The following is a 24,048-nucleotide window of genomic DNA, read 5'->3' on the forward strand; positions in this document are numbered from 1 at the left end:
GGTGCACGTGTCTCTTTCAGATCTGGTTTCCTTGGTGTGTATGCCCAGAAGTGGGATTGCTGGGTCATATGGCAGTTCTATTTCCAGCTTTTTAAGAAATCTCCACACTGTTTTCCATAGTGGCTGTACTAATTTGCATTCCCACCAACAGTGTAAGAGGGTTCCCTTTTCTCCACACCCTCTCCAGCATTTATTGCTTGTAGACTTTTGGATAGCAGCCATCCTGACTGGCGTATAATGGTACCTCATTGTGGTTTTGATTTGCATTTCTCTGATAATGAGTTATGTTGAGCATCTTTTCATGTATTTGTTAGCCATCTGTATGTCTTCCTTGGAGAAATGTCTGTTTAGTTCTTTGGCCCATTTTTTGATTGGGTCATTTATTTTTCTGGAGTTGAGCTGGAGGAGTTGCTTGTATATTTTTGAGATTAATCCTTTGTCTGTTGCTTCGTTTGCTATTATTTTCTCCCAATCTGAGGGCTGTCTTTTCACCTTGCTTATAGTTTCCTTTGTTGTGCAAAAGCTTTTAAGTTTCATTAGGTCCCATTTGTTTATTTTTGCTTTTATTTCTAAAATTCTGGGATGTGGGTCATAGAGGATCCTGCTGTGATTTATGTCAGAGAGTGTTTTGCCTATGTTCTCCTCTAGGAGTTTTATAGTTTCTGGTCTTACATTTAGATCTTTAATCCATTTTGAGTTTATTTTTGTGTATGGTGTTAGAAAGTGTTCTAGTTTCAATCTTTTACAGGTGGTTGACCAGTTTTCCCAGCACCACTTGTTAAAGAGGTTATCTTTTTTCCATTGTATATCCTTGCCTCCTTTGTCGAAGATAAGGTGACCATAGGTTCGTGGATTTATCTCTGGGCTTTCTATTCTGTTCCATTGATCTATATTTCTGTCTTTGTGCCAGTACCATACTGTCTTGATGACTGTGGCTTTGTAGTAGAGTCTGAAGTCAAGCAGATTGATTCCTCCAGTTCCATTCTTCTTTCTCAGGATTACTTTGGCTATTCGAGGTGTTTTGTATTTCCATACAAATTGTGAAATTATTTGTTCTAGTTCTGTGAAAAATACCGTTGGTAGTTTGATAGGGATTGCATTGAATCTATAGATTGCTTTGGGTAGTATAGCCATTTTGACAATATTGATTCTTCCAATCCATGAACACGGTATATTTCTCCATCTGTTTGTGTCTTCTTTGATTTCCTTCATCAGTGTTTTATAGTTTTCTATGTATAGGTCTTTTGTTTCTTTAGGTAGATATACTCCTAAGTATTTTATTCTTTTTGTTGCAATGGTGAATGGTATTGTTTCCTTAATTTCTCTTTCTGTTTTCTCATTGTTAGTATATAGGAATACAAGAGATTTCTGTGTGTTAATTTTATATCCTGCAACTTTACTGTATTCATTGATTAGCTCTAGTAATTTTCTGGTAGAGTCTTTAGGGTTTTCTATGTAGAGGATCATGTCATCTGCAAACAGAGAGAGTTTCACTTCTTCTTTTCCTATCTGGATTCCTTTTACTTCATTTTTCAGTTTCATGCACTGGAGAAGGAAATGGCAACCCACTCCGGTATTCTTGCCTGGAGAATCCCAGGGATGAGGGAGCCTGGTGGGCTGCCGTCTGTGGGGTTGCACAGAGTCGGACACGACTGAAGTGACTTAGCAACAGTTTTCATGTATGTGTTTCACAGCTTTTTTATTTGGCACCTACGCACTAAAATTGTCGTGTCATCTTTGTGAATTTGTTCTCTTATTATTAGTTAATGTCCCTCTTTTTCTCTGGTAATTTTCTTTACCTGAATTTTACTTTATCTGATATACTATAGCCACACCAGCTCTCAGCTCTCTTTTGATTAGTATTTACATAGTATATGCTTCTCCATTTATTTACTTTTAACCTATTTATATCATTATATTTGAAATGAGTTTCTTGTTAATAACATACAGGTGGGTAAATTTTTGTTCATTCTTCTAATATCAAACATTTAATTGGTGAGTTTAGATCATTTATATTTAATGTAATTATTGATTTGTTAAAACTTAAGTCTGCCAATTTATTATTTGTTTCTTATTTTTCACTTTGTTTTTTTTACTCGTCTTGTTTTTTACTCTTTGTTTTTTCTCCTTTCCTCTCTTTGTAGGTCACTTGAATATTTTTTTAGAATCCATTTTCATTTGTGTTTTTGAGTATTTCTCTTTGTATTGTTTTTAAGTGCTTGCTGTAAAGATTACATGCTATGCATACATAACTTATTGCAGTAAGTATCAAAGGTGGAATACACATACTAAAACTCTTTAGGTCCCTTTACCTTCCCCCACTTTATAATATATAAATTTTCTTAAATATTATCTCTATATACACTAAGAACCACCTCAGATAGTATTATAATTTTTCTTTTAACTGTCAAACACAACGTGTTAAATTCAAGAAGATTAGTCTACTGTATTTACCCATTTCTTTACCCTTTCTGTTGCTCTTTCCTAACTGAAGAACTTTCTTTAACCATTCTTTTAGAACTTATCTGCTGAAAAAAAAAATTAGCTTTCCTTCATCTAAGAATGTTTTTATTTCACCTTCATTTCTGAAGCATATTATCACTGGACATAGAATTCTAGGTTGACAGTTTCTTTTATTAAGCCCCTGAAAATGTAGTGCTACTTCTTTCTGGCTTAGGAACTAGGGTTCCTCATGAGCAATCTGCTATAATTTGGACTGTTGTTCCCCATAAGTAATGAATTGTTTTCCTCTACATGCTTTGAAAGCTAGGTTTTCTTAGTTTTTAGATTTCAGAAATTTGATTATATGCCTTAGTGTTGAATTCTTTGGATTTATTGGGTTCACTCACAATTTCTTGCCTCAGTAGATTTTGCTAATACCAAATTTGAGAATTTTTCAGCTTTTATTTCTTCAAATATTTTTTCAAGTCCATGTTTTTTCCTTCTGGTACTCTTTGGCACTGATGACACAAGTGATAGATCTTCTCCTAGTCTAATATCAGTCCCTGAGGCTCAGCTTTTTATCTCTTCTCAATCTGTTTTCTCTGTGTTGTTCAGATTGGACACTTTCTGTTAATGTCTTCAGTTTCACTGATTATCCTGTCATTACCACTCTGCCATTGAATTGCTCTAATGAGTTTTTGTTTAGTTATTGTTTTTCAATTTTAAAATTTCTTTTTTGTTCATATGTGTATTTTCTGGTTCTTGGTTAAGATTTTCTATTTAAAATTTTTTCAAGAGTGTAATTGTTTATTGAAACATATTTTCAATAGCTGGTTTAAAATCTTTAACCTGTAATTACAGCATCTTTATCATCTCAGTATTGGTTTCAACTCATTCAATTTGAGATTTCTCTGATTCTTGATAACATGAGTAATTTTGGTCTATACTCTGGACATTTTGTGTATTTTGCTACATGACTCTGGACTCTGTGTAAACCTTTTGTTTTTGCAGATAGTCAAAACCTGCTTATGTTTAGAATGTTCACTTTTGTGAATTGCTGTTCAAATGTCAATTTAGGTTATAAAGCCTTTGCAGTGCTATACTGATCTACCCCACTTATATATTATTCACCTCAATAGGACTCCAACCCACATTCTCAACAGTGCAGACTGGAGAGAATGAGGATGAGGACAAAAGACTGGGGCCCCTTTGAGTACGGTAGCCTCTTCCTTACTGCAGGGGGTGGGGAGAACTCAGTAATCTGATCATATCATCTCCATGGAATATGGGTACCTCCTTATTTTTGTAGAGTTGTAGAAATCAGGATTTTGCCCACTGACTCCTTCAAGGAGCCTCTTCTGCAGTTCAGGGGTGAGATAGTTACAATTCAGCTTACAAACTCAGTAGGGGAGAAGTACCACCTTGCTGTAGAGACAGGATGAAGATAGAATGCAGAGAGAGGATGAAGGCAAGTTTTCATGCATCTTTAGTACTGTAGGTTCCCATTAGGATGGGGGAGGGTCACATCTCTTATGGTATTGTCTCTGGAACAGGAAGGTAGAAAGGTTGAATGTTCTGTCCTGGTGGACCACTCTTTATCTAATCCTTTAGCTACAAAGAACAGGGCTTTATTGGTGTTAATTTTGTATGTGCCAGTTAGTATCATGATGCTGAGGATTGTCTCTGGAACAGGAAGGTAGAAAGGTTGAATGTTCTGTCCTGATGGACCACTCTTTATCTAATCCTTTAGCTACAAAGAACAGGGCTTTATTGGTGTTAATTTTGTATGTGCCAGTTAGTATCATGATGCTGAGGAAGAGTAAAATGGGATGCTTTCACTGTTGTCTGAAGTCAGAAACTTGGTCTGTGCCCTTGTTTTACTATTAAGATAGATATGACTGGAGAGGTTAAATTTGCCTCATGTCATAAAACTGGCTAAGGATGATACTGAGGCTAGGGTCTTATCTCTGGCCAAAGATTTTTCATCAAAAGTGTTGTTGCATTTTATATAAGTTTTCAATTAAATATTTATGTTTGTAAAAAGTAGAGTTTAAATGATGTGATTTGGCTGTAATTAAATTTGCATTCAAGCAATTTTGGAAATTTTAAGCACCTATCATTATCTATCATTACCTATATATCTTTACTTACCTATCTACCAGTACCTATCATTAACTATCTGCTATGATATTAACAGGGCTTAGCAGATGGCAGAGTGGTAAAGAATCTGCCTGCCAATGCGGGAGCCACAGGAGATGTGGGTTTGATCCCTGGGTTTGGAAGATCCTCTGGAGGAGGAAATGGCAATCCACTCCAGTATTCTTGCCTGGAAAATCTCATGGACAGAAGAGCCTGGTGGGCTATAGTCCAGGGGTTGCAAAGAGTTGGACATGACCGAGTAACTTAACAGGCACTTAACATTAACTAGCTGCTAGGTCTTACATGTGGATTCATTTTCATTTAATCTTCACAAAAGGCACACAAGTTAGGAATCTTTTGATGTTTCCATTTTACCACTGAGGAAACAGGCTGAAAATAGTAAAGCAGTTAGCCTAAGTTATTCAGCATATGTAATGGCCAAACAAGGCCTTGGACGCATGATTACTTCATTCTCTACTGATGCTATCTGACTTTTCATGATATAATTAGAGGATAATTGACTTGTTCATGGGTTCATTTATGCAACAGACATTCATAAAGTGCTTATCGTATGACAGACACAGTACAAGACAGTGTATGATGAAATGTATGGTATGAACTCTGTAGTAAACCAAGTGAGATGTCATTATGTGGGATCACTATGAATGGGAAGCAATGGGGATAGCTCCTATAGAATGTTAAATTTGGCTGAACTGGAAAGGAATCTTAGGCAAGAGGTCATATGGAGTAAAGTAGACAGGAGATTTTTAAATGGGGGAAGTGACATCAGGTAAAACGAAGTGAGAGAGCAGTGAAGAAACTGGCCAATGTATGTGGCATGATGGGAACCATGAACCACTCTTATTTTTTTCTCCTTTTTTCTAAACTTTCTGTACCACAGCTACATGGCTTATTGTAGGAGCATATTTTTAGGTAAGAGAAAATCTTATTGGACTGAAATCGGAGAACCGTAGATAAGGTGAATAAATGTATTAGTGAGGATATAAATGGAGCTGCTTGTAATAAAAAAAAGGCCCCAAAATACAGTCATATATATATAAAAAAAAAAAAAGTGAAATTTATCTCTCTGTCACAAGTAAGTTCGGATATAGGCCCGAAGACCAGGATTGGAAGACTGCTTTGTACCACAAGGTCATCTAGAAACCGCAGTTCTTTCTCTTATTGCTCTCATCCTACAACATCATCATGCATAAGGTCCAATCCCTGGAAAGGGGAAGAGGGAGGTGGTGAGAAGCCACTTTCCTTTAAGAACATGACCCAGAAGATGCACATATCACCACTACTCCCATTGTCAGGTGTCTCACTGGCCACACCTGGAGAAGCTTGGAAATGTGGGCTTTAATTGGGATGTCATGTGGCCAACTAATCTTTAGGGAGTCTGTCCCTCAGAAGAAGAGAGATAATAGCTTCATGCTTTCATTTAAAAATGAGACAAACAGAGTGAGTTATAAAGAGCCCAATTTTATACCCATCAGCTGTGCTCTCTTTTTGCCTCTTTTTCTGAAAACAAAGAATGCATTATAGGATTATTATAAGAACCTAATAAGTTCATGAATATCAGTTTATTGGCAAGGTGCTTCGTACATAGTTGATGCTTCTTCGTATGTCTACCACCCACTCCCACCTTCTTCAAAAACTTATAGTAACAAACTCAAGGAAAAGCCAGTCGTTGGTTGCATACCAGGCATCACTTTCTGGCCTGATTGCTGTGTGGGCTCCATCAATCTACTCTCTAGCCACTTCCCCTCCATTCCTTTGTCCAGATCTAACCAGAGTCGTTTTGCTAAAATACACTCTCAAATATATCAATAACAATAATAATTTTATTATTTATTTTAGTATTGTGGTTATTTATCACCACCATCCCAAAAATGGGAACTAGTAATAGCCCCCATTTTACAGATTTGAAAACTGGGACAGAGAGAAGGTAAATAACTAAAGCAAAAATCACATAGAAAGTAACAAGCAGAAGCTGGGTACAGATTTGTATAACTTCAAAATACAGGTTCTTAAGCATTCACTGCCCTTACCGCTCATTCAGTTCTCTAGCTAGAAACAAAATAAGATCCAAATTATTTTACTTGACATTAAGATACCCTTGGTCTAGTTCACAGTATACCTTGTCAGGCTTGTTTCCCCTCTTCCTACATAAACAAAAAGGTGTGTATTTGTTTGTTTACAGGAACATATGTTAGTCTTCGGTCCTCTTATGTGTTCCCTACTTTCCCCCATTTGATAATTTGTTGTATAGAATTGTAATACTAGTAAGAACTGTTTACTTATCTGTATGTTCCATTAGATTGGGGGCATCTTAAACTTCAGGGCCTATACCACCAGCAATGGGCCTTGACCTACCATAGGGTTAGTGCTCTTTAATGAACCTATACTATAGTCAGAAAAGAGAACTCACTACTTCCTGAACACCCACATTTCCCTGTCTTTGCATTTGTGTATGCCGTTCCCACAGCCTAAAATCTTTGCCTTCACAGTACATATCCTTTTGGCAGTACCCTGACCTTCATTTACAGTCTGGCCCAAATATCATGTACTCTTGGACACTTTCTCCCATATCTTGAGTGGAAATTGTTCTCCTCTTTAAATAGCTTCATGTCCCTTGCCCCAGAATGGTAACATATATCATCTTCTTCTATGCATTAGTTTTTTTTCTGCAGTCAGCCTTCCCCGGGAGGCTTTGACACTTCAGGAAAACACCATAGCATAGTGATCTGTGTATTGCTCCCACATATAACATAGCAATGTCAGAAGGTGCCTGACAACTCCAGACCCTTTCATAAAAACCTGTTGGATTGAACTTGAATTTGATTTCCACGGGCTGTTCTCAGAAACCTAATATAATCCCAAGAACTACCAGTTAGACCAGTATTCTTAGCAGGAGTTTGTGTACCCCAGGGGACTGGTGAACTTCATTTATGCATAAATGTGTTCACATATACAGGATTTTCCTTTACCAGATCCATGACATACTCTATTTTCAAATGATTTTATTGCTTAAAAAATTGTATAAAATGCCATGAAGTTTTATTTCCAATGTCCTTAGGTTTCTCTTTTGTGCTTTATTGGATAGAAGCACTTTTTAATTATAAAAGCAATATAAATACCTTGAGTAACACATTTTAAAATATAGTTTAATAAGTAAGAGAATCTTAGTTCTCCTTGTGTCCAGCCCCCCCCCCCCCCAAACACACACACACACACACACACATACCCATACTTGCCGGTGAGTGTTAGAACAACAGACCCTGTCACTGCTAGTGAGAGTAAAAATTGGTGCACTCTTCCTTTTTTCCTTTTCTCTTTTTGTGTCTTTTTCTGCTGGTTTTTGGGTTTAAGAACTTAGATAAAGTAATATCTTCCTCAGCTTTATATTTCTTGGTTCAGTCTCTTGTCTCATAACTCAACACTTCTTTTTGTCCTAAACATTTATTTTGCTCTCTTTTATTAGTTAAGTGCTTAATCGTACATGTGGGAATTTTATCCGTCATATGAAATTTCCTGTAACCTATTACTTTTATTTGCCTCTTATAGCTACTATGCTATTCCTTTTCTGTTTTTCTGTTTTCATTTCTTAAGCCTGTTTTAGCCTCCCGAACCACCGTTTTTACACTTCTTACACTTTTTTTAAACTTTTTTACACTGCTGTGTTAATTTCTACTGTACAGCAAAGTGATTCAGTTTATATATATATATAACATATATATATATACCCACTTATTTTATATATAATATATATATATATATACACTTATTTTATATATATATTCTTTTTTATATTCTTTTTCACTATGGTTTATCACAGGATATTGAATATAGTTCCCTGTGCTATACTGCAGGACCTTGTTGTTTTTACATCCTATTTATAACAGTTTGCATCTGCTAATCCTAAATTCCCACTCCATCCGTCTGCCATGCCCCACCTCAGCAACCACACATCTGTTCTCTGTGTCCCTATTTCTGTTTTGTAGATAGCTTCATGTATGTTATATTTTAGATTCCACATATAAGTGATACCATATAATATTTGTCTTTTTCTAACTTACTTCACTTAGTATGATATTCTCTAGGTCCATCCATGTTGCCAGAAATGGCATTATGTCATTTTTTTTTTATGACTTGAGTAGTATTTCATCGAATATATGTACCACCTTTTCTTTAGCCATTCATCGGCTGATGGACGTCTAGGTTATTTCCATGTCTCAGCAATTGTGAATAGAACTTCTGTGAACATAAAGGTGCATGTATCGTTTTGAATTATAGTTTTGTCTGAAAGTATGGCAGGAGCAGGATTGCTGGGTCATATGGCAACACTATTTTTAGTTTTTTAAGGAACCTCTGTACTGTTTTCCATAGTGAGTGAACCTTTTTACATCCCCACTAACAGTGTAGGAGACCGACAACCTTATTTTTAATCTCTTTTTTCCCTTATACTGTCCCTTTCTTAACTTGTTTATTGTTGTACATTGAAGTGTATTCTCTATCTTACAAAATCTCAGATGACACTGGACTTACATTTACCTCCAAGTAAAGCCATTGGCATGGTAACTGGCATGGTTACTGAAGAATTGGTAGACTTCACCATCATTGGTACCAGGGCTGCAGGAGGTCATTTGATGTATCCACATTTACATTGTTGATAACACCATAAAAATGTTTGATCTAGTTCTGTTGGACTAGGAATATACTTGGGCAGAAAGTTCTAAGTGATAGGACTCTGTAGAAGTTCATTTCAGCAAACCCTAATGGAATGCCTAGTCCCTTCCAAGAACAAGCTGAGGTTCCAGATTGTATCCATTGTCAGCGAGGAGTTCTCTAGTTTAAACTGAGATTTTCAGCCATTCCAAAAATATTTTTACTGTATATTCTAAAATAGTCAAGAAATCCTTTCTAAAGTAAAACCTAAGAAGTTCATCCAGGCATTCAGCACAATGAAATAAAATGTCTTGATTTAAGAGACCCATTCCTGCCATTTCTTAGAACAAAGACATGTACTGTAAAGGCAGACCAGACTGAGATGGAATCCTGGCTCTTCTTTTTATAACAGGACAGACTTACTGTGCTAGTGATGAGCAAACACGGATAGAAGACTCTGGACCAAAAGAACAATGGATGGATTGAGTTCAGGCTTGGCCTTTAACATGGGAGCAGGGTGGTAGAATGAGAATAAATCCATGGTATTTGCTTTGATGGGGCAGTGGGGTCCGGGGCGTTTGGAGTGACATGGGGGAGCATCAGTCATGGCAGGTGGGAAGATGGGGCCATAGACACCTGCAGGAAATACGTGCTTCTGTTTGATACCACAGCCTGCAGCAGAACACAGCCCTGTGGACTGGGGGCAGGGGCAGGGCCTATCTAGATTGCTGTCTTGAGTAAACATGTCAGGGAAGATGGTGATTAATGACTGTTGACTGTAGTCCAAGTCATATTTGCACATACCTGCACATTTGTGTACACTCCTGACCCACCTACCCACTCTTCCATTCTCTGTCTCCCCTCTCCCCAGATCTCTCACCCTCAGTCTCACATTCATTCTCTCACATCCACTAAACTCTAAGTCCCTATCACCATCTCAGGTCCATGGTCCTGTCCTTAAATCTTACATAATGCCTGGAAAATTTCAACGTGCAATAGCTTTGCAACCTTAGCTAAGTTACTTCTTGCTGAAAGATAAGGAAAATCATTACTGCCATAGGGCAGCTGCAGGTTAAATGAGATAAAACATGAAAGGTAGTTGTCATGGCACCCAGTGGATGTGGTTGTCTGTGACCACCAGGGCCTTTCTCCCCACATCATCCCTGTGCTCTTTTCCTATCTTTCACCATGAATAAGCACACCCACATCCCTTTGCACACAGAGCCCATTCATTCCTCAGAGACTCGAGTGGCTATCTGCCAGGGACCAGGGAACAAAGTGCCTTTCACATTTCTGTTCTCATTTTTCTCTATAAAATCCTTTGAGGGAAAGAATTATTTTCTCACTTTACAACTGGGGAACTGAGACTCAAAAAAAAAAAAAAAAAAAACTAAGCAATTTTCCCTGGAGCTCACAGCTGGTCAGCCACAGAGTTAAGACTTACACTCGGCTCCAGAATCTGTGTGCTCTTCTCCCAGCCTTCTGATGAATTTTCTGTCACCTCGAACATGTTGAGGAAAAGGACATTCTCTCCTGGTTAAGCAGATGTGATTTACTAAAAAGTCCATGTTCACTAACCACATCTCTGCCTTCTCTGGTAAGGCACATGGACTGAATTCTGCCCTCTACTAGACACGGAGATACCTGAGGTTAGATACCTTGTTTATCTTGCTAAATCTTTATACCTTGTTCTCAGGACAAATGGTGGATACTCAATTCAAGGAAGTCGAACATATGAATGAATGTTTATAAGGAATGTCCACATCCTATAGTAGATTCGACCTGAGGCTAGTTGAGAAGAGAATTGGAAACAGGTAGAAACATCCCCATCAAACCTGGGTGCATAGCATGGATGCACACACACACACACACACACATACACGCACACCCTCCCTGTCCCCATCCAAGCTCCCATAGCCACACATACTCTACATTCCATGACACACAGACATGTGCATATTCTATGACTATTTTTACTATTTTTTAGTTTGTGAAGAAATACGGGAACCTTTTTAGCCTGGAATTCGGTGACTTGCCTTCAGTTGTTATAACTGGATTGCCCTTAATCAAAGAAGTCCTTGTCCACCAGGACCAAAACTTTGTGAGCCGCCCCATAACCCCTATTCGAGAACGTGTTTTTAAGAAAAGTGGTAAGTTTCTTGACTAATACAAGATGTGTACATTTGATATTCTTATAGTCTGTGAAAGGTACTTTTGTTTCTGTAATTCTCCAATACTCCCAGGGACTAGGCCCCTATAAGTTCCTGCTCCTTAGGGAAGCTGAGTGCCTGCATTTCCCTGGTGAAGGTACCTCCTCAGGGCACCTGTCAGGGTCCACCCTAACGTCAGGCATTTGGGAAAAGCGACATCACCTGCATGAACTCACTCTGGATGCTTTGATAAAGAAGTATGCTCATTCACTCAGTCATGTGATGTGTTTTTAAGCTGAGGAAAGGCAATGAGTTATCAGGCTCTCTTTCTCCACTCAGATCTCTTCCCCGAGGAAAATGGGTGTGGATCAGCTTCCTCCTCCTCTTGATTATGTGATCCTTTCTTGCCTCTAGCTTCTTGTGATCTGTTGTTAAGGCTGTCCCTTACAAGATATCACGAGCCTGCCATTTTTGTTAGAAGGGTTTGGGGTTTCCCTGGTGGCTCAGTGGTAAGAATCTGCCTGCCAGTGTAGGAGACATGGATTTTTCTGGGAAGATCCCACATACTGCGAAGCAGCTAAGCCTGTGCGCCACAAATACTGAAGCTGTGCACGGCAAAAAGAGAATCCACCGCAATGAGAAGCCAGTGCACTGCAACTTGAGAGTAGCCCCTGCTTTTCCCAACTAAACAAAAGCCCACAACAGTGAAGACCCAGCAGAGCAATAAATAAACAAAATTATTGAAAAGAAGAGGGGTTTAGCATAAATACTTAAAATGATTATTAAATTTACACATTTAGAAAGCTAAATGAAAAACTCAATATATTCTACCAAAGCACCATATTTTTCAGGTGCTTCTCAATTTCTCTTTGAAATATTTTACCCATTAACTCAACATCCATTCACTGTGTTTATTTGCCATATGAAGCCTGGTGGTAGGGACCAGTGACAGAACAGTGAGGAGAATGACAAAGTCCTTATTTTTCTGTAACATACATTTCATTCAGGAAAACGGTGTCAGTTACTCTAATAATTTAAGACCTTAGTGTTATGAAGATAGGAGCGTGATGTACTCCTTAGGAGTGTCTAATATCCTGAGACACAGGAAAAGCTAACACAGTGACGATTAATATAATAAAGTGAAAAAACTATCAGGTGGAGGGAATGGAGTATGAAAAGTCCCTAAAGTGGGAAGGACACTGAACTGGAGGAACTGAGAGGTGGCCAGTGTTGCAGCGCAGTGATTAAATGGAGATGAAGCTGCTGAGTTCGAACAGGAATAGTTCATGCAAGTTAAGGATGTTGCTTTTTATCCTAATAACAATGGAAGCTCCTGCATGGTTTCCGTAGAGAAAGGGATCATCATACTTACATGGTACATTTTGAAGACTTCTCTAAGCTATAATGTGGAGAATGGAATAAAGGGAGCAAGAAACAATTGCAGCATTTTAGGTGAGAAGAGGTGGTGGCCTGGACTAGGGAGGTGGCGAGAAATGGCAGTCCAATAGGTTAGACCAGGAGAACGACTGTGAAGATACATGTATTTAAGTTTCTCAGGAGGAAAATCCAACAGGACATGATGACCCAGACAGAGGGAGAATGAGGTGGACGCCCAAATGGGTAGGTAAAGGAAAGAGACATGTGGAAGAGGACAGGGTGTTGGCTGGCCTGGGGAGTTGTAAAGAGCAAATAATGAATTCAGTTATAGATATGCTGAGTGTGAAATGCATTTAAATCTACAGAGCCGAGCAGATACTTGTATACATATATCTATCTAGTGCTGAGAGACAGAAATAGATATTAACTATCAGTAGATTTCACTTAAAATTTTAGGAACTAATGAGATTGTCCCCAAAATGGAATATAGATAAAGAGAAAAGACTTCAGACCTAGTCTTGAAGAGCTCCATCATTTCAAAATTCAATAGAAGATGAATTAACAAAAGATACAGGAATTTCTCTATGGTCAGAGAATAAAGGAGGGAAATCTAGAGAGTGTGGTGTCCTGGACACCATTGGAAGAGAATGTTTCAAGAAAGAAGTGTCTCATGCTGCTGACACATGATGGTGAGGTTGAAAAGCATCCTGGACTGGACAGCAGGCAAGGTCATGTCCTTGTGGTTGTGGAGGCCAAAGTCAGATATGAAAGTGAGTTGAAGGGTGCTCTGGAAGTGAAGAAAGGATGGTGACCTCCCCTGTGTTATGAAATAAATGATCATTTATTGAACACACAAAGATGGATTTTTTTTTCCTTTGCCTGTGTTGTCCACTCTGCATAGATTTTTTTACTCTTCCATGCTTTCTTGAGTGATTCATTAATTTTTAAGGCCTGGTTTAGATAAGATCTCTCCTAAAGGACTTACCTTGTGAATATGGATTTTGTCTAATCTATAAGTGCATTCTTAGTATGTTGCATGATACAAATATTTACATATATTATGTGACAAGTCATCAAAAATGGACTTTGGAGTCAGACAGACTTGAATTTCAATCCTGTTCAGTTGCTTGCTAACTCTGTGACATTGCAGAGTTTATTTTATCTCTTACACCTCAGTTTCCTTTTCAACAAAACTGTTGGGCGGGTTGGCAGTTATGATAGGATGTACCTCAAAAGAGGTTCTGTGAGTACTATATAATGCATTAAAAATGCTAAAAGGTCTGCCATTATGAGTAATCATTAAATGCTAGCCATTGTATCCATTGCTTTGGGATTATTTCTCTGAATAGTTTCAAACACCTAAAAGCCCTTCCCCTTCCTTCCATCTGATACATTGTTCCTCATGGGTCTTGTTGACTTTCTTTTCATAATGTTGGCTTTGTTTTTCCCAGGCTTGATCATGTCCAATGGCCACATATGGAAAGAGCAAAGAAGATTTTCCCTGACAGCTCTGAGGAACTTTGGTTTAGGAAGGAAAAGCTTAGAGGAACAGATACAGGAAGAAACTGCCTACCTCATCCAGACAATAGGAGAGGAGAATGGTGAGCAGGTCCTAGGACAGGTGCAGGGACTGTGGTTCATGCTTTCACTAACCAGATGCCTATCAATACCTACATGCCTGTCCTAAGCCCAGGACTGTGTTGGGTGCTTAGGGACTAACAGTGAACAGCTAACCATGAACTGCTGTTATAGAGCTTGAGTGTTAAGAAGAAGATGGGTATAAAACTCATTATTGGTTTTAAATCCTGGTCATCAGTTTGACCTCCAGGCATTGACTGAGCACTTGCTGTGTGTCAGACCTGTGTAGGGTGCTGGGACCACAGTTTCAGATACAGTTCTGTAGTCAGTGTGCTATATGCCATGTAGAATGTACTCTGGAAAATAGAAACAAACCAATCTGAAGTCTCTATCTCTTCTTCTGCTCCCAGGACAGCCTTTCAACCCTCACTTCAAGATCAACAATGCCGTTTCCAATATTATTTGCTCCATCACCTTTGGGGAGCGGTTTGACTACCAGGATGATCAGTTCCAGGAGCTGCTGAGGCTGCTGGATGCGGTCACCTACCTAGAGACAACAATGTGGTGCCAGGTGAGGCAGTTCTTACTTCCTGCCGTGGAGAAGGACACTGAGCTCATGTCAGACAGAGATGGGTTCTTCCTTTTATTTTCTTCTTAAGCTAACACAACCGTTTGAAATTGACAAACATATCTGAAGTCAGTCTGTTGAATTTGATGTTTTATGTAATATTGTTGAACATTGACTGTAGACAAAGAGGGCTTCCCAGGGGGCTCAGTGGTGAAAAAAAAAAAAAAAAATCTACCTACCAATGAAGGTGATGATGAAGATGAATTGGGAAGATCCCCTAGAGTAGGAAATGGCAACCCACTCCAGTATTATTGCCTGGAAAATCCCATGGACAGAGGAGCCTGGTGGGCTACAGTCCATGGGTTCACAAAGAGTTAGACATTACTGCTCACATAGGCATTAATTACTGGAAAATTGAGTTCAGTAATGGGACTTCAGTGAATACCAGGCTGACTGTTCCCAAGGAACAGAAATCCTGGGAGGTTAGGAGGAGGCAATAGGGCAGGGGTAGAAAGCATTTCTTAGAGATCCAAAGTAGACCAGGCACTTTGGTAGACAGCTATACATACTTTATCTCAGTTAATTTTTTTTTTTACAACAGTTCTTTAAAGATGAAATGGATTATCCTGATGTATGCAAGCAGATATGGGAATGTGTAAACAAATCCACATAGTGTTCCACTGGCTCTGTGTTAAGTGTGGTATGGATCTCATGTCATTTGATCATGAAAATAACCTTTGCCCCCACTAGCAGCTAGTTTAGGTAGATACAGGCCACACCATTATTACTACCACTAGCAAAGTACTATAGCTAGAAAGAAACAGAGGTAATTGTCAAACCCATACCTATCACATTTGAAATCTAGGCAACTTTCCATTACCTTATGCTATCTATTTTCTACCATATATTATTAGAAAAAATATATACAAAAACTACTGTATTTCAGTAAAAAATATTTTACCCACATGGAGCGTAGCTCATAGTGAGGACAGACAAATAAATACACATATGTGTTTACCATAGATATTTAGATACATAGGAATGTAGATACATAGTTAGATACATATACATAGATAAACATACATATTTTACAAATACAAATATATATACACACACATACTAATGACAATTATCACGGAAAAATATAAAACAAAGGAATGGAAAGAGATTCCCAGAAGTGCTGCTAATTGTAGGATCATCAGCTAAGATGGATCCAAATAGGTGACATTTGACAGCACATTAAGGAACTGGAGTTACACAGATTTCAGAGGAAAACCATTCTAGATGAAAGAAATAGCAAATACAAAGTCCTAAACAAGAACATTTTTTTTATGTTTGCACAGAGACCAATGGGGCCAGACTGGAAAGAGTAAGAGAGAGCAAGATGGCAGGAAGTGATAGGAGAGGAGGCAACAGCAGGGTGAGGGCCAGATCATGTAGAGCTCCAGGCCAGGAGAATGATGTAGAATCTTTCTAAATGTCTTGGGAAGTCACTGGAGAATTGCGAGTCAAAAAGTGAAATGATCTCATTAAACTGTTAAATGATCTCTGTGGCAGCTCAGTGGAAGATAGGCTGAGAAGGGGGTTAAGGAGAGAATCAGGAAACCTGTTGTAGACTTTACAGCATCCAGATAAAAAATGTTAGTACTTTGTACTAGGATGACGAAGCAGATGGAGCAGTGAAAATTGGTCTGAAGTGTCATGTTTTGGATGGAGGGTTGAAATGCTTTGGCAGAGGGGAAAGAAGAGGGTTGAGAGAGAGAAGAGTCAAGGTTGACTCAAGGGATTAAATGTAAGTAAATAAAAGAGGCAGAAAAAGAATATGGTTGGTGTGTTGTTCAGTCGCTCTCATGTTCAACAATTTGCAAAGCCATGGACTTATCTCAAGAAGCAGAAAAATGTCACCCCCTTTTCTCCATGACGGTTTTATTTGTTCCATCAGCTCTACAATGTCTTTCCAAGGATAATGAATTTCCTTCCAGGACCACACCAAATGCTCTTCAGTAACTGGGGGAAACTGAAAATGTTTGTTGCCCGTATGATTGAAAACCACAAGAGAGATTGGAATCCTACTGAAGCAAGAGACTTCATTGATGCTTACTTCCAGGAGACAGAAAAAGTGAGGAAACCTGAGTTTTTTCCTGAGTATTGTTCTTAAAGACCAAATGAAAGGATTCTAATATCTTATTGCTGGTGTAAGAAGTCACCACAAACTTGGTAGCTTAAAACAACCAACATTTATCAAGTCAAGGTGGGGGCAGTACTGGCTCTTACAAGATTCTAGGGGAAGGAGCTAGTGATGGACTTTTCCAGAGTCTAGAGGCTGCCTTTCCTCCTTGACTGACTCATGACCCATTCCTCCATCTTCAAAGCCATCAATATAGCATTTTTTCTGCCACTATCTTCACATCTACTCTTTATGACTTTCTTGCCTCCCTCTTCTAAAGACTCTTGTGATTATATTGGGCCCACTGGGATAATCCATAATAATTTTCCCATCAAGAGCCTTATTTCAATATATCTACAGAGTTCTGTCTGCCATAAAAAATTCACAGATTCTAGAGTTAAGGACATAGATTTCTTTGTGGGTCATTATTCAGCCTACCCCAGGGGAGAAAAAATAGAGGCAGTACTTCAAAGAATGTAGGAATAGCATTAACTCAAAATTGATGGGACAATTAGAAATAAAGACAGAGGTTTAACAGTATTTGGCTTAAGGACTTTAGAAAGACCAAATACTGCCTTTTCATAATACATTCTCTACCCATATCTGAAGGGCCTGTATGTACAAGGAAAAAAAGTATTATTTCATTATTAGTTGGACCAATGCCCAGTCTCCTTCCTATCCCTTCCCCCAGCTCCCCATTGCGGAACACAGGTAAATCTGAGTCAGATGCCAGAGTTTAGCCTCAGATGGGAGAGACATTTGCCTCCTCCCTCATCTCTATGTCATACACTTTTCAATATTACTATAGGAAAAAAGCAGGAAAAAAGTCAAATGGGATGTAAAACCTTTGCCATAGTCATCCCTCTGGTGAACGTATTGCTGCGTTGGTGATATGTTTGACCCATCAGATTATTTTGACCCATCAGATCATTCATTCCCAGAGTTGGCAGAATGGATTTCTTTCCAACTCCTCTCTTGTTTCACCTTATTGTGATAACATTAATAGAAACATTGATTTCTCTTATGAGGAGGAGACTTCACTTGCTATAAGATATGCAGGTATGGGACCACACAGGGAGGAACACTGACACATTGAAGGAAGGTGGTAAAGATGCTGGAGTGCCATGAGGAATGACTGTTGGAATCAGAAAAGTTTAACCTAAAAGGAAAAGGTTAATGGGGAGATGTGAAAGTTATTGTACTTTAGAGAAATTCAGTTATTATTTCTGTTATTGGTACAAACATTTGTTGAGAATTGATATGTGCCCTTTCCTACTGACATAATTCATAATTCCACCTTAAGAGGTAAGTGTTGTTATGCCTGTTTTGTGGAACAGGACTCTCAAACACAGAAAGTTTTATTGACTTGCTCAAGTCATACAAATGGTGAATGGTGTCGCTAATATTGGAACCCAAGGCTGTTTGCCAGTGTAATAATAGATTCTGCCTAATTATGGGTGTAAAAAATAAGTTGTCTTTTTTGTCCACCAAAGCTAGCAAAAGCTTCCAGCCCAAGGGGCAGTGATATTCCAGTAATAAATCTCTGCCTCATGAGACAGCCAAAGGGAAAGTTATTTCTCCTGGAGCAGTTTCTCCTTCATGTTCTCTTTAGGATGAAGCCCCATGTGTTGTGGCAACTAAGAACCGTCTCAATAAACCAATAATCACTGTGCTTTCTAGCATAAGGGCAATGCTGCTTCAAGTTTCCATGAAGAAAACCTTATCTACAGCACCCTAGACCTCTTCTTCGCTGGAACAGAGACAACTTCAACCACCTTGCGCTGGGGTCTGCTCTACATGGCTCTGTACCCTGAAATCCAAGGTGAGCATTTGAGTGGGTGGGCCTAGGCTGGGTCATAATGGGGTTCCCTCAAGAATATACAAATGGGGCAAAGAAGGTCTCTTCAATAAGTGCTTCTGGGAAAACTGGACAGCTACGTGTAAAAGAATGACATTACAACCCTTCCTAACACCATACACAAAGATAAACTCAAAATGTATTAAAGACCTAAATGTAAGACCAGAAACTATAAAACTCTTAGAGGAAAACACAGGCAGAACACTCTATGACACAAATCACAGCAAGGTCCTCTATGACCCATCTCCTAGAGTAATGGAAATCAAAACAAAAATAAAAAAGTGGGGGCCTAATTAAACTTAAAAGCTTTTGCACAGCAAAGGAAACTATAAACAAGGTGAAAAGACAACCCTCAGGATGGGAAAAAAATAATAGCAAATGAAACAACTGACAAAAGATTAATTTCAAATATATAAGCAGCTCATACAAACCAATAACAGAAAAGCAAAAATCCAATCAAAAAGTGGACAAAAGACCTAAACAGACACTTTTCCAAAGAAGACTTACAGATGGCTAACAAACCCCTGAAAAAATGGTCAAGAATGCTCATTATTAGAGAAATGCAAATCAAAACTACAATGAGATATCACCTCACACTGGTCAGAATGGCCATCATCGAAAAATCTACAAACTATAAAAACTGGAGAGGGTATAGAGAAAAGGGAACCCTCTTGTGCTGTTGGTGGGAATGTAAATTGATACAACCACTATGGAGAACAGTACAGAGATTCCTTAAAAAACTAGGAATAAAACCACCATATGACCCAGTAGTCCCATCAGTAGGCATATACCCTGGGGAAACCAAAATTGGAAAAGACACATGTACCCCAGTGTTCATTGCAGTTCTATTTACAACAGCTAGGACATGGAAGCAACCTAGATGTCTATCAACAGATGGATGGATAAAGAAGCTGTGGTACATATATACAATGAAATATTACTCAGCCACAAAAAGGAATGCATTTGAGTCAGTCCTAATGAGGTGGATGAACCTAGAGCCTATTATACAGAGTGAAGTAAGTCAGAAAGAGAAAAATGTCATATACTAATGCATATATATGGAATCTAGAAAGATGGTTCTGATGAACCTATTTGGAGAGCAGCAGTGGAGACACAGACATTGAGAACAGATTATGGACATGGCTGGGAGGGGAGAAAGGAGAGGGTGGCATATGTGGAGAGAGTAACATGGAAATATACAATACCATATGAAAATAGATACCCAGTGGAATAGGAATTTGCTGCATGACACAGGAAACTCAAACTGGGGCTCTGTAACAACCTAGACAGGTGGGATGGGAGGGCGGTGGGAGGGATGTTCAGGTGTGGGGGGACATGGGTAAACCTATGGCTAATTCATGTTGATGTTTGGTAGATACCAACACAATACTATAAAGCAATTATCCTTCAATTAAAAATAAATAGTTTTTTTAAAGGAAAAAAGAAAAAAAGAATGGGGCCTCCTGGAACACTGTCCAAAGGTAGGGCCAGAGGATAGCATGGTAGGATGGAGAGATAGGTAAGACAGGTGAACTTGAGAATGGGCACCTGCTTCAGTTTTCTGCCAGAATTGGGATGGGTCCACATAACACAGGTATAACAGAGAGCCCCTGCCCTCAGGAAACTCACTGTCCAGTGGGGAAAACAGTGAAGTCCACTGCCATTGTGGTGAGTTCCAGGAAGGAGTTCCATCCCACTCACATATGAAATCTGGTAGCAGTCTTCCATCCTTTACAAGTAGTGTTTTCCAGCACCCTGTGGACAGTGCTCAGAGTCCTTCGTCTGCTATATCATGAGCTCTGCTGTGCCTCTTTTCTACCTGTCCAGCCTGCATAGGGGCTTCAGGAAGTCACAGATCATTTAATTTCACTGTCCTTATTTGTGCCTCTGGACCATCACACCAGCTGTTCCCTAGAATAATAATCAAGAATGTATTTCCCTAATTTCTCCATACAGTAAACCCTTAGCTATGCTTGAAGAGTCTACTCAACATAGCCTCCAAGTGTTTCCCCACACTTCTGGGAAAATACTAGCATTTCCTTTCTATAAAGATGACCTAATGAACCTCCATTAGTTTGCTTATAACATGTTATTTATATAGCTTCCCCAGAGACTGTAGTCCTTTCAAGGACAGTGACTGTTAGAATCATTTTTCATTTTCTAGCTGCCCCCCCAACAGTTTAAGCACATGTAGGATAGAAACTGTTGTGATAAATTTTTGCAAACTGTGGGTAAAAGTCCATTAATAGGACATAGAGTCAGTTTAGTAAATTAAGACCAACTTTTTGCCCTGATTAAAAAAAAAATAGATTAGTAAAATCAGAGTGCTTTCTGTGTACTAAGGATAATGCTTTTTCATGAAACTTTCTTTCCTTAAATAGATGAATAAATGTTTGTTTTATATGTGTGTGTTTGTTTTTGTTTATGTGCCCTGAGTCAGGCACTTGTAAAATGCACTTATTTGTGAATTATGGGCTTCCCTGCTGGCTCAGTGGTAAAGAATCCACCTGCAAATGCAGGAGATGCAAATTCTATCCCTGGGTTGGGAAGATCCCCTGGAGAAGGAAATGGCAACCCACTCCAGTATTCTTGCCTGGGCAATTCCATGGACCAAAGAACCTGGTAGGCTACAGTCCATGGAGTCACAAGGGTCAGACAGGATTTAGCAACTAAAGAACTGTGAATTACAGGGTTTTCTTTAAGTTTAAAAGCCACCTAGTTAGGATATAGTTATAGCTTCCCTATAAAAGGCTCCAAAATAATAGTGGCTTAAGATGGCATAAGGAGAAGGAAATGGCAACCCACTCCCATGTTCTTGCCTGGAGAATCCCAGGAATGGGGGAACCTGCTGGGCTGCCGTCTATGGGGTCGCACAGAGTCTGACACGACTGAAGTGACTTAGCAGCAGCAGCAGCCGGGCCTGGTGCACTGGGAAGACCCAGAGGGATCGGGTGGAGAGGGAGGTGGGAGGGGGGACTGGGATGGGGAGTACATGTAAATCCATGGCTAATTCATGTCAATGTATAACAAAAACTACTGTAATGATGTAAAGTAATTAGCCTCCAACTAATAAAAATTAAAAAAAAAAAAAAAAGTGGATACAACCCAAGTGTCTATCAGTGGATGAATGGATAAGCAAAATGTGGAATGCAATGAAATATTCATCCTTAAAAATGAAACATTTTGACACATGCTACAACATGGTGAACTTTAAGGACATCATGCTAAACTCAGCAATCCAATCAAAAAAACAAACTATATGATCCTGTTCATCTGAGGTATCTGGAACAGTTGAACTCATAGAAAGCGAAAGTAAAATGGTGGTTATTACCCTCCAGGGTTAGAGCCTAGAGTTAGTGCAAATGGGAGTTCTGGTTCAGTGAGTATAGTTTTGGTTTTGCAAGACAAAAATTTCTGGAGATTGGTTGTACAACAATGTGAATATACTTAACATTATTAAACCACACACTTTAAAGTGGCTAAGATAAGTAAGTTATATATTATGTGTATTTTACCACAATTTTAAAAGTTTCTAAATGTTCAGTAAAAAAAGTTTATTTTTCTCTCAATTCAAAAACTCTTAAGCTAGACTGCAGAACCCTTTGGGTGCAAACTGCTTCCTGTCTGTTTCTCTGTTGTATCTAGAATGGCACCCTTGTTGGGACTCACAGATGGCTTGCCTCTATGGCTGCCTTTCCACCAGCAGAAAGGGGAGGAGGAGGAAGCACATGCCTTTCCTTTTAGGGCATGTTCCAAGTATTAAACATTCCCTCTACTTACACTCTCTTGGCCAGAACTTAGTCACAAGGGGATCTATGAAATGTAGTCTTTAGCTGAGGAACCAGGTATCCAGATCAAATATTTATTATTGTAGAAAAAGAGGAAAACAAATATTGGGGCATAGTTAACAGGGTTTTGTTGTTGTTGGATGCTTCCCTAAATCAGTTCATGTAAATCTAAAATTTCCTAAAGGTGAAACTTGATTCATCCTCACTAATAAGAAGAGAAACCAGAGGCTCAAGGAGCTCCAGGAACTCACCGAAGGACTAGGATTGAGCAGGAATTTGCCACCAGATTTGTCTCACACCAGGGCCCACTTCCCACTCACATACCTCCCTGAGGAGGTTGTCCAGAGACCCTATTATAGCTTTAGTCATTTTGTTGTTCAATCGCTGAGCCATGTCCAAGTCTTTGCCACCCATAGATTATAGCACACCAGGTTTCCCTGTCCCTCACTATTTCTGGAGTTTGCTCAAACTCATTTCCATTGAGTCAGTGATGCCATCTAACCATCTCATCCTCTGTCGCTCACTTCTCTTCCTGCCTTCAATCTTTCCCAGCATCAGGGTCTTTTCTGTGAGTCAGCTCTTTGCATCAAGTGGCCAAAACACTAGAGCTTAAGTGTCATTCCTTCCAATGAATATTCAGGGTTGATTTCATACAGCCCAGCATTTCACATAATGTACTCTGAATTTAAGTTAAATAAGCAGGGGTGATGCTGTAAAGCCTTAATGTACTCCTTTAGCATTTTTTATCCTGGTTATTCTATTCCTTAGCTTAACTGGCCTCTAGGAAAGTTATAGAAAAATAGAATAATGAAACCTCCTGTACTTTTCCAGGAAAAGTCCAAGCTGAAATCGATAAGGTGCTTGGCGAGTTACGACAACCGAGCATGGCCGCGCGAGAGTCCATGCCCTACACCAATGCTGTCATCCACGAGGTGCAGAGAATGGGGAACATTCTCCCTCTGAACGTGCCCAGGGAGGTGACAGTGGACACCATCCTGGCTGGATACCATCTGCCCAAGGTAATTAGGGGCTCACACCAACAGCCTCAGATCTCCAAATTCATATTTGTAAATGGTGGGAATATCTCAATTGGAAAAGCATTCTTATCCTAGAGAGTTACTTACATGGGAAGAGAAATATATTATGCCTGATGAAATATTAGTTTTGTTCCCTAAGTGTGAGCTTAGAAGGTTAGTTCAGCTGGATGTTAACCGGTGTTTTAGAGGAGGGGGCATTCCTAAGTCAGCTGCGATTAGGCAGAACCAGGCTTTTCTTTGCTCTGCGGTTTCCTCATTGCTCTACTCTGTGACATG

The 24,048-nt window shown here is 39.2% G+C and overlaps 1 protein-coding gene across 5 annotated transcripts in view; it reads left to right on the forward strand.

The window, feature by feature from the left end:
• The window catches only part of LOC110126066 (cytochrome P450 2J2-like), a 39,381-nt gene that overhangs the window by 3,591 nt on the left and 11,742 nt on the right, over positions 1-24,048 (forward strand). For 4 of the 5 annotated variants that reach the window (XM_070468076.1, XM_070468078.1, XM_070468077.1 and 1 more), the window contains exons 2-7: positions 11,237-11,399; positions 14,228-14,377; positions 14,765-14,925; positions 16,865-17,041; positions 18,770-18,911; positions 23,567-23,754. In XM_070468076.1, coding sequence (XP_070324177.1) covers positions 11,237-11,399; positions 14,228-14,377; positions 14,765-14,925; positions 16,865-17,041; positions 18,770-18,911; positions 23,567-23,754 — 981 coding nt within the window. The remainder of the gene's footprint in view (positions 1-11,236; positions 11,400-14,227; positions 14,378-14,764; positions 14,926-16,864; positions 17,042-18,769; positions 18,912-23,566; positions 23,755-24,048) is intronic. The other variant, XM_070468079.1, reaches the window with a different exon arrangement.

This window comes from Odocoileus virginianus, chromosome 5, assembly GCF_023699985.2.
Source record: "Odocoileus virginianus isolate 20LAN1187 ecotype Illinois chromosome 5, Ovbor_1.2, whole genome shotgun sequence".
NCBI lineage: Eukaryota > Metazoa > Chordata > Mammalia > Artiodactyla > Cervidae > Odocoileus > Odocoileus virginianus.